Below are 12,311 nucleotides of genomic sequence, written 5' to 3' on the forward strand. Positions count from 1 at the left end.
CACCTGAACACTGGAGGGAGGGAGGGACACACACGCACGCACGCACGCACGCACACGCGCACGCATGCACGCACGCACGCACGCACGCACGCACGCACGCACGCACGCACACACACACACACACACACACACACACACACACACACACACACACACACACACACACAGGCCACAGGAGGAGAGACGACGGGGCTTATAGCTTCTTAATGCCTCTCCACAGCCTTGGTAAACGAGCAGCGTGTTCACACACAGATAGATTCCTAGAACAGACAGGCTGGGGCACGGTTGGGCTGTACGGTTGGACTGTACGGTTGGACTGTACGGTTGGGCTGAACTCTCTGAGGGATCTTAAAACCATCTGCTTTGGTCGTACGTGCAGAGATCAGTCAGGCAGCACACATGCTGTACACCTACACCTAACAATGCTCAAGACCTATCTAACTTCCCTTACTGCTTACCTGCACGTATCATTCACAATGGTATAAGTGGATAAGTTCGGACTGTAGAAGCTAAATTGGCTGGACTCTGAAGAATTGGAGACTGGAGAATTGGCTGGGAGGAAAATGGAAGTTAGGCTCAAATGCTGAACATTGCCCATTGAACTTCTCTTTTCTTCCAGGGCTGAATTTCTCTTGCGAATTCACTTTGTTCTTCGATCTATTTACCTTGGCTGGACTGGGAGGCAGCAACAGCCTACTGTTCCCTCTCGGCTGGCTGCTGAGAACTAGAGCCAGAATATCCCCATTCCATATATACATTTTGTTTCACCTTAACAGTGTTTTGAATTCAAGGTGTCCAAATAATTGAAGAAGGATTCATCGAAGTGCCGGAAGTTACTTTCTTCTCGTGGTTAAATCTCTTCCCTCAGGATCAGTTGTGCCATTGGACATGCTTTTCTTTCATGACATGCTCATACTGCTTCATAATGAGACCTAAAGTATTTTGTTCATCAGGTAATACTTATCAATTATACCCCAGAAAGTTCACGGCCAGGCTTAATGTGTTTTTGAGCGTTCATAATGCAAGCATGGCCGAATATCACTTTACCACAAAAAAACAGGAAGGCGTAAAGGGAAATAAGACCCAAATCTAAAACCACGTATACAGACAGGTTCCTCCTGCTCTCAGCAGAATCCCCAACCAGCCAGTTTCCTCTAGTTCTGCTGGATCAGTACTTTGTGTGCCTGTTCAGAGATAGAGAGAGGAGCTCCGTTCCCATCACCCTGGGCTGTGTTATAAACAGTTTATTAATACACACACACTGCATCAGTCTGATGCAGATGGCCAATTTGTGCCAGCTCTGATTAAACCAGTTTAATTTCTATGAGATTTATGCCTAGTAGGCAGCACAAGGGAAATGATAAGAAGTTCTTCTTTGGTTAATTACTTTGTGAGTTGCCCTTTGGGAAATGTTTAAGCAGGTACAAACAGTTGAACAACGGTAGGCTTTGAAGAAAGCTGTTACACAGTCAGAACTATTCCAGTCAGAACATTCGTTAGCCAGAAACAGTCTAGAATCACAACCCTTCTAGAACCAAAACCGTAATTGAGTCCCAACCTATCTGTCCTCTGATTGGTCTCTCCTCTCTCCTGTGACCTTATGACCCCAGGTAGAGGCCATGCAGTGGCGGGCAGGCGACCCATCCCTCCCGGCATCTGTGTGCAGCGTACCCTGCCGGATGGGTGAGAGGAAGAAGATCGTGAAGGGTGTGCCGTGCTGCTGGCACTGTGAGCGCTGCGAGGGCTATCACTTCCAGGTCAGCGAGTTCAGCTGTGAACTGTGCCCCTACGAACAGCGCCCCGACGCCAACCGAACGGGCTGCCAGAACATCCCCATCATCAAGCTGGAGTGGCACTCGCCGTGGGCCGTCATTCCCGTCTTCATCTCAATGCTAGGCATCATCGCCACCACCTTCGTTATCGTCACCTTCGTCCGCTACAACGAAACGCCCATCGTCAGGGCGTCCGGCCGTGAGATGAGCTACGTGCTGTTGACGGGCATTTTCCTGTGTTATGCAATCACCTTCCTGATGATCGCGGCGCCCGACGTGGGCGTGTGTTCCTTCCGGAGGATCTTTCTGGGTCTGGGGATGTGCTTCAGCTACGCGGCCCTCCTCACCAAGACCAACCGTATCCACCGCATCTTCGAGCAGGGGAAGAAGTCGGTCAGCGCCCCCCGGTTCATCTCCCCGGCCTCCCAGCTGGTCATCACCTTCTCCCTGATCTCGGTGCAGCTCCTGGGGGTGTTTGTGTGGTTCGCCGTGGACCCGCCACACACCTTCGTGGACTACGGCGAGCAGCGGACCCAGGACCCGGCGGCGGCTCGCGGCGTGCTGAAGTGCGACATCTCCGACCTGTCCCTGATCTGCTCCTTGGGCTACTCCATCCTACTGATGGTCACATGCACTGTTTACGCCATCAAGACCAGGGGAGTGCCGGAGACCTTCAACGAGGCTAAGCCAATTGGATTTACCATGTACACTACCTGCATAATCTGGCTGGCGTTTATCCCTATCTTCTTCGGGACGGCACAGTCGGCGGAGAGGGTGAGTGGAACAGCTTTTATAACACATGAACACGCAGAAAAGTGGAGGCTGTGTGCTTCTAATGAATGGATAATTTTGGATGAATGGTCTCTTTCCCATCAGTCAGCTAGTGATTTGGAATGGAGCTATGAGCTATCGTAATAGCTTAAGTCTAAAGCCTCACCTTCCCATGTGAATAAGACTGGATTTTCTATCTGAGGGACTAGAGCCAAGTCTTTGCAGGCTTTAATAAGAGGATCACATACAGGGTGTACTCCCTCTCTCTCTCTGTATCACTCTTTGTGTCGGTGTGTCTATCACTCCTTGTGTGGGTGTGTATCACTCCTTGTGTGGGTGTGGGTATGTCAGACTTGAACTTCAGAACATTTTGCCTTGCCTCGTGCCTCGGCTCTAGGCGGTAGATTAGCGAGGTATATTCAGTCGAGCAGGGCTCTGTGAAGCTTGAGAAAACAAAAGGTCGTTCCTCTGCATAACCTCTGACCTGCCGTGTGCTGGAGGTCAGGTGTGCGCCAGCTGCACTTGGAGAGTGGTACTTCCAGGTCATCTGAAAAGCTTTTCTGCACAGTGGAATTTCAGTGACTGTTCCACTGCTGTTTGGCAGAGGGTATTTTTCAAATGCAACACCTCCACAACGTTAGAGACAGAGGGGAAATAGCTGGGACACTGTAAAACATGAAATACTCACAGGAGAGGAAAAGAGGGGGAGAGGAGAAGAGGTCCTCATTAAAGCTCATCACCAGTGTACTTTCCTCTGTTGCCATGCAGCTTACACACACTTGTATGGATGCCCCAATTAGCCTATAAACAATTGTTGTGTTGAGGTGAGTGTTCAGCTCCACATGCACTGATGTTACTGGTAGAAACACACACAGCCAGCATGAACAGCAACAACATTCTCAGTAACGATTACAGAGCTGTTTTACTTGCTATGACTGTGATATGTTCTTGTTTATCTACCTTAGTTGAATGCACTGACTGTAAATAGTAAGTCACACGGGATAAGAGTGTCTGCTAAATTACCAAATGTGAAAATGAACATACCAAAAGGAATTGCAAAGCACACTGGGTATTAATTATTGGCTTTATTTTGGGGTGGAGCACATTTGAATGATACTCAGCATGGTTTGCAATTGTTCATTTTTACATATACGTACATATATATGTAGTTCATTTAGCAGATGCTCTTATCCCACCATAGTGCCATCAGACTTCTGATACCAATGCAAGGTGAAAGGAGGCCATAAAATGGTGAACAGCGATAAAAAAAATGGTATAGAAAAGTATTTTGAAAATACAAATTACAGCTCTGGAAGATATCTTGTTACAAAATCCATTGGAGTGTAGTTCAGCCCAGTGTAATACAAACGACTAAATACTCAGAAGTAGTTGAAATACATATATCAAATACATGTAACAGAAGTACTGTCCATCTCTGCACGCACACACACGCTGCATAAATGATTTGGTGTGTGAAGAATAGGAGCTAAACAGAGCTGTGATTCTGCTCATCACGTCCATGTCACTGTGCTGTGGGATGTGATGACAGAGGAAGCCTGGTAAACATTTGAATCAAATGAGGGAATTGATTTGTGGGTTGACACGTAAAAATGTTTGGGAAATATAGAAAGCATGAGAACAAATTGGCTTTTGATTTTGCAATGAGTGAACATGGAGCTGCTAGTCAAAATGAGGAGGCTGATTCAGTTGAAGTGTTGATCGAAGACTGTTGTTTTGATACAGGCTGAGCGAAATGAACATACACACACACACAAACATGCACCCAGGCCAGACACACATCACTATGTCCTCAGGGGTATTTCTATTCTGATGCTTAGATTGGCCGTATTGATGTTCTCCAAACACAACCTCTTTTCTCAGTAATCATTGCCTGATCCAATATTCCTCATGCGTGTGTGTGTTTACGTGCGTGTGTGTACATGCATGTGCATGTCTGTGTGCGTGCGTGTGCGTGTGTGCATGCGCGTACGGTATCTGCGCGTGTGCACCCGTGTAGCGTATGTGTTTGTGTGTGTTTAGCGCCCATGTTATATGCACTTTACACTCATTGGGATTCAAAGAGGACTTACAGTATTGATTGTAAATGTCAAACTGCTTTATTATCGTGGCTGGAGAGGCCTGGGATGCATCCTAAATGGCACCCTATTCCCTATATACAGCACTATAGAGGCCTGGTCAAAAGTAGTGCACTTTATAGAGAAAAGGCTGCCATTCGGGAATGGTCCGGAGACGGCTGTATGTATCAGGGGCCAGAATCAATGAAGGCAGAAGGTGGTCTCTTTAGATAATGGCTCTGTATGTACAGTATCTATGGCCAGATCAAATGAGCTGCCTTCCAACCACACTCATAACATAAACATCCTGGTTGTGTCCCGACACCGTAGTCCCTATCTAGTGTACTACTTTTGATCAGGGCCCATAGTAGTGCGCTATGAAGGGGAATGGTGCCATTTGGGACTCAACTCCTTCCTGTTAGTGGATTGGCTGGAATTGAAATCAACAGTTTTGACAGGTAATCACTTGAATATCATAAATATATACATAACACTAGGCCTAGAGTGCACGTTGATTGAATTCAGCTGGTTTCCCTACAACATAGGCACTTGTGTAGCATAGGATTTGATCTTAATTAGATGTTGAGGCTACAGCACTTAGACTAAATTGAATCAACCTTAAATCTTCAGTGTTCACCTTCTAGGCATACCCGTGGGGATGTTGGAGTGTAATGCAGTTGAAGTCTTGTAACAGCAACACTATTCTACATAATTGTAAATGACAGTGCTTTGAACGCAGCTCACATGAAGCTCACTGCATGGTGCCTGAGGCGGAGAGGGGAAAGTGGTGGATGGAGGTAAAGCTTTGTCAGTAATGATGTAGTACCGTTGGGATAGAGATAGAAGAGGAAGAGAGAGATAGAAGTGGGGAGAGAGAGAGAGGCTGTAGTCAGGATCAGACACAGACCGAAGGCAAGATAGGAAGATATTCTAACACAACGTCCCTTGATGCCCTTCCCCGACCAGGCTCTAATAGCCCCAGTGAGGCTAGGCTAGCCCCGGCAGAAACCCCCTCGGGACGTTATTATCGGTGGCTCTGCGTGAGTACGGAGGTCCGCGGAGACGCAGTGGCGCGCCCAGGTCATTACCGCGTTGGGTATGCACACATTAAACTGGCCTAATCTGCTTGGACCAATGGGCTCTGTACCACACACCACTGAGGTGACTCCACAGGGTAGGGAGTAGAGATGGAGGAAGGCACAGAGAGGGAAAGGGCGGAGTAGGGTAAAGGAAGGGAAGGAGAAAAAAACTGAGAGAAATAATGAGAGGGGGTAGTGAAAGATGCTCTGAATCAGAGAGCTATAGATAATTCAGAGATGGATGAAGGGAGGGAAGGAGAAAGGGAAGGAGTGGAGATAGAGAGAGAATGAGGGATAGAATGACTTTCTCAGAGAGCGGTAGAGAGGACAGGGACTCAGCAAGGGAGGAAAGGATAATCCTTCAGAGGAGGAGTGGTGGAGAGAGAGAGAGAGACTGTGTGAGTGTAATATTTACTGTTCACTTTTTTATTTTTTATTTCACTTTTGTTTATCCATTTCACTTGCTTTGGCAATGTAAACATATGTTTCCCATGCCAACAAATCCACTTGAATTGATTTGAGAGAGATGGAGAGAGAGTGACAGAGAAGAGAGAGAGAGAGAGAAATGAGAGAGAAAGAGGAGGTTGATTCAGAGAGAGAGAGAAAGAGAGAGAAAGAGGAGGTTGATTCAGAGAGAGAGAGAAAGAGAGAGAAAGGAGGCTGAGAGAGAGAGAGAGAGAGAGAGACTGATCACCCCAATTCACGAAAGTGGAGACACATTTGACCCCAATAACTACCGTGGGATATGCGTCAACAGCAACCTTGGGAAAATCCTGTGCATTATCATTAACAGCAGACTCGTAACATTTCCTCAGTTAAAACAATGTACTGAACTAATGTCAAATTGGCTTTTTACCAAATAACCGTACGACAGACCACGTATTCACCCTGCACACCCTAATTGACAAACAAACAAACCCAAACAAATTCAAAGTCTTCGCATGCTTTGTTGATTTCAAAAAAGCTTTCGACTCAATTTGGCATGAGGGTATACAAATTGATGGAAAGTGGTGTTGGGGGAAAAACATACAACATCATAAAATCCATGTACACAAACAATTAAAATTGGCAAAGACACACACGTTTCTTTCCACAGGGCCGTGGGGTCAGACAGGGATGCAGCTTAAGCACCACCCTCTTCAACATATATATCAACTAATTGGCGAGGGCACTAGAACAGTCTGCAGTACCCTGCCTCACCCTACTAGAATCTGAAGTCAAATGTCTACTGTTTGCTGATGATCTGGTGCTTCTGTCACCAACCAAGGAGGGCCTACAGCAGCACCTAGATCTTCTGCACAGGTTCTGCCAGACCTGGGCCCTGACAGAAAATCTCAGTAAGACCAAAATAATGGTGTTCCAAAAAAGATCCAATTGCCAGGACCACAAATACAACTTCCATCTAAACACTGTTGCCCTAGATCACACAAAAAACTATACATACCTTGGCCTAAACATCAGTACCACAGGTAACTTCCACAAAGCTGTGAACGAAGGGCCTTCTATACCATCAAAAGGAACATCAAATTCAACATACCAATTAGGATCTGGATAAAAATAGTTGAATCAGTTATAGAACACATTGCCCTTTATGGTTGTGATGTCTGGGGTCTGCTCACCAATCAAGAATTCACAAAATGGGACAAACACCAAATTGAGACTCTGCATGCACATTTCTGCAAAAATATCCTCCGTGTACAACGTAAAACAAACCCCAAATAATGCATGCAGAGTAAAATTAGGCTGATACCCACTAATTATCAGTCCAGAAAAGAGACGTTCAATTCTACAACCACCTAAACCTTCCATGACAAAGCCTAGCTAATGGCACGGTATCTAGCTAATGGCACGGTCAGGAGCATTTGCACATCAGGAGCTGCAGTTTAGGCCCAGTGCTCTAAGGAGATTTCACAGAAAGCTTAGTTTATAGGATAGCAGGGGTTAGGTCAGAACTGGGATGATTCAGCTAACATCACAACTCTAGTTTTGTTTGACGTAGATATCATGATGTCAGCCATTTTCAAACAGCATTTCGAAAATTCTCTGTATTGTTTGATCACATGTACGGAAACACATTGAAAAAAGCGCCATTCATTTTCCAAACGGAATATTTTGCGCACTGTAGTTGAACAATCCTGATGGGATTTGGTACATTCTTGGCAAACTTCAGTAGAAGGAGACGGTGTCAGATCTCACCATCAGACACAGAGATGCAGCAGACTGCACCATGGGAGTACCCCACACAACCCCCCCCCCCCCCCCACACACACACACACCCTCGGAAAAAGAAAAGCGTACAAACGCATAAACGACACACATTCGTCTTGGGAGAACGACCCCCCAACTCTTTGAAAGCAGCGATGGGGAGCACTCATTTTACATTGCCTTCACTGAACGACTATGACAACAGAATAAAATAAACATCAAAATGTGAACCTTTCCCGAATGTTCCCCTAGAACGGTTGTTATTGTTCTTCTCACTCACTCTGCAGCCAAGGCATATTGGAAATGTCAAGCGCATTACAGGGGCTGTCTGCATGACTGGGACGTTTCAGAGGGATAATTCAGGGAAATTACAGAGGGAGTCAAGTCAGTGTGTGTGTGTGTGTGTGTGTGTGTGTGTGTGTGTGTGTGTGTGTGTGTGTGTGTGTGTGTGTGTGTGTGTGTGTGTGTGTGTGTGTGTGTGTGTGTCAAATCATAGGACATGGCAGATCAGTAACAACACAGTATAGCACGCTGCCTGCTGGCTCCTCATACCTGTAAGATACTATACTGTATGGGAGGATATAGTGACCTAGCACTTATCGGACTCACCTGCCTTAGTTTTAGCGGTCTGGGGAGGTCTGTGAGAGTGTGTGGAAGGTGTATGGTGATGTGTGAGGTGATCGGGTGAGTATGTGAGAGTATGGGGACTTCATGGGGATAGTGTGAGTGAGTTTTTGTCCTACCTGCCTTCGTTGGCGGCAGGCCCCTTGTGTGTGTATGTGTATGCGTGTGTGTGTGCGCGTGCATGTCTGGTGGCAGTGCCAGACCCATCAGGCCCATCAGCCTACCTAATGGCTGGGGGACTACTTGGTCGTTTGTGTGTGTGTGTGTGTACTGAGTCGTGTGATTCACAGAAACAGATGTGTGCTATCCTCACTTCTATCACACTGATAATGTAGTGATACACCTGAGACAGCAGCAGAGAGACAATGCCGCTACACTATCCGGCTGTGACAAGACAGAACAGAACAGATCAGAACTGCACAAAGAGAGCAGAACTGGACCTGCACATCACCATCGTCAGACCTGCGAGAGTAAAGGACGGGGAGTCACTATAACGGACATGTGCCGTGCCCAGACTTGTTGTGCTGTCACGTCCCTCTGTCTCACACGGAGTCCTCTGGGGACATGTGTCCACAGCCTGTGGTAGGACTTAGTCAATAGGCCAACTGAGCAAAATATAGCCGCTCATAATTAGATCATGTCGATTTAGAAGGCTTTATGAAACGATGGTGAATTGAAGGTGCTAAGCGGATTCCAGAGAAACTCTTAGCTTGTTAACCGTGACTTGTTGTTGTGTGAGTTTTAACTTGGGGATTGGACTTGTTTTCACCCTGTACTGAATGTTGATGGCTTTCCTTACATCTTTTCTTCTAAGCAGTAAGAGCAGACCCAGCAGAGTCCATTAGACAAAGATCAATGCTGTCTCAATCAGAGGAATAACACTCGCTGTAACGGCAGGAAATACCGTTGGATTGAAGATGCTGGGCTTGAGGGAGATGTGTTGATTACTATAATCAATGGACAATTGATCCTGTTACAATTAATGCTATTATAGGGGTAATTATTGTCGGTTCGCCAGCAAGCTGTGTTCTTGTTAACCGTCGGGAAGTAACGCGGATCCTCATTATGATTCTCATTATGATCCTAGAATTTAAAGAAGACGTTATTGTCCACGCGATGTGGAATGTTGCCTTTAACTCCATGGTGGCATCATATGTATTCAGCGGTTTTGGAGCAAAGGTGTCATACAGGAGTAGTCCAATTGGAATTGTCACGTGTACAGAAAGTTCTAGTCGAGGCGAAGATGGATGCCTTGAATGAACTACCTGCTGTGACCCATCCACTGTCCCTGTCCCTCCCACATCTTGTAATTAGACTTTAAGACTGACAGGAGAGATGATATGTCCCCTGGTGAGAGAGAGAGAGAGAGAGAGAGAGAGAGAGGGGGAAAGGAGGAGAGGACTCCAAATGGCAGTCTGAATAAGTTTAGGATCCTACAGCGCTCACTACAGCCAGCTTACTCATAAAAGCCCTTTTAGGACAGGCCATCCCAAGGACACCTAAACTCATTACTGGAAGCAGGCATTAGCATGTGCGCGGGGGGGGGGGTAAGTGAGAGAGAGTCGCAGAGAGAAAGAGAGAGGTGGGCGGTGGGAGAGCACAGCGCGTGTCATCTGGTTGGTCGCTTGTCACAGATAAGTGTACGAGTCGAGGACGAGTTTCGTAATTGGAGCGCGACGGAATGGAATTCGGAATTGGGCGGAATGCTTAGTTCCGGCAACGACCCACCCTTTAGTGCACCTGTCTTCCCAGATACTCTTCGCTCCAAACCCAGACCTGCAGTGCCTGAACTGGGATGTAGTAATGCAATATTAAGTATTAGAGGAGATGTTGTTTTTAAAGCCCATCACGTACTGGGAGTGGGGAGACTGGACAGGCACTCTCTCTCAGGTTAATATTTAGGGTGCGTGTCCGGCCGCCAAGAGAGCTAACGCATAAACACAGATGCAGATAAACACACACACACACACACACACACACACACACACACACACACACACACACACACACACACACACACACACACACACACACACACACACACACACACACACACACACACACACACACACATTGACACATTGACACATTGTCACACTTCTACACTCTTCACATACGCTGCTGCTGCTCTGTTTATTATCTATAGTATCCTGATTGTCTAGTCACCTTTACCCCTACCTACATGTGCATATTAGTTCAATTACCTCAACTACCTCGTACCCTTGCACATTGACTGGGGGCCGGTACTCCTTGTATGTAGCCTTGTTATTACCTCGTACCTTTGCACATTGACTGGGGGCCGGTACTCCTTGTATGTAGCCTTGTTATTACCTCGTACCCTTGCACATTGACTGGGGGCCGGTACTCCTTGTATATAGCCTTGTTATTACCTCGTACCCTTGCACATTGACTGGGGGCCGGTACTCCTTGTATATAGCCTTGTTATTACCTCGTACCCTTGCACATTGACTGGGGGCCGGTACTCCTTGTATATAGCCTTGTTATTACCTCGTACCCTTGCACATTGACTGGGGGCCGGTACTCCTTGTATGTAGCCTTGTTATTAACTCGCACCTTTGCACATTGACTGGGGGCCGGTACTCCTTGTATATAGCCTTGTTATTACCTCGTACCCTTGCACATTGACTGGGGGCCGGTACTCCTTGTATGTAGCCTTGTTATTACCTCGCACCTTTGCACATTGACTGGGGGCCGGTACTCCTTGTATATAGCCTTGTTATTACCTCGTACCCTTGCACATTGACTGGGGGCCGGTACTCCTTGTATGTAGCCTTGTTATTACCTCGTACCCTTGCACATTGACTGGGGGCCGGTACTCCTTGTATATAGCCTTGTTATTACCTCGTACCCTTGCACATTGACTGGGGGCCGGTACTCCTTGTATGTAGCCTTGTTATTACCTCGTACCTTTGCACATTGACTGGGGGCCGGTACTCCTTGTATATAGCCTTGTTATTACCTCGTACCCTTGCACATTGACTGGGGGCCGGTACTCCTTGTATGTAGCCTTGTTATTACCTCGTACCCTTGCACATTGACTGGGGGCCGGTACTCCTTGTATATAGCCTTGTTATTACCTCGTACCCTTGCACATTGACTGGGGGCCGGTACTCCTTGTATGTAGCCTTGTTATTACCTCGTACCCTTGCACATTGACTGGGGGCCGGTACTCCTTGTATATAGCCTTGTTATTACCTCGTACCCTTGCACATTGACTGGGGGCCGGTACTCCTTGTATATAGCCTTGTTATTACCTCGTACCCTTGCACATTGACTGGGGGCCGGTACTCCTTGTATGTAGCCTTGTTATTACCTCGTACCTTTGCACATTGACTGGGGGCCGGTACTCCTTGTATATAGCCTTGTTATTACCTCGTACCCTTGCACATTGACTGGGGGCCGGTACTCCTTGTATATAGCCTTGTTATTACCTCGTACCCTTGCACATTGACTGGGGGCCGGTACTCCTTGTATATAGCCTTGTTATTACCTCGTACCCTTGCACATTGACTGGGGGCCGGTACTCCTTGTATGTAGCCTTGTTATTACCTCGTACCCTTGCACATTGACTGGGGGCCGGTACTCCTTGTATGTAGCCTTGTTATTAACTCGTACCCTTGCACATTGACTGGGGGCCGGTACTCCTTGTATGTAGCCTTGTTATTACCTCGTACCCTTGCACATTGACTGGGGGCCGGTACTCCTTGTATATAGCCTTGTTATTACCTCGTACCCTTGCACATTGACTGGGGGCCGGTACTCCT

The 12,311-nt window shown here is 47.0% G+C and overlaps 1 protein-coding gene across 1 annotated transcript in view; it reads left to right on the forward strand.

Moving 5' to 3' along the window:
* Positions 1-12,311, forward strand: part of LOC120032326 (metabotropic glutamate receptor 8-like) — a 253,034-nt gene that overhangs the window by 220,590 nt on the left and 20,133 nt on the right. Inside the window, exon 8 of the mRNA XM_038978369.1 lies at positions 1,611-2,546. Coding sequence (XP_038834297.1) covers positions 1,611-2,546 — 936 coding nt within the window. The remainder of the gene's footprint in view (positions 1-1,610; positions 2,547-12,311) is intronic.

This window comes from Salvelinus namaycush, chromosome 38 (genome assembly GCF_016432855.1).
Source record: "Salvelinus namaycush isolate Seneca chromosome 38, SaNama_1.0, whole genome shotgun sequence".
NCBI classification, from domain to species: domain Eukaryota; kingdom Metazoa; phylum Chordata; class Actinopteri; order Salmoniformes; family Salmonidae; genus Salvelinus; species Salvelinus namaycush.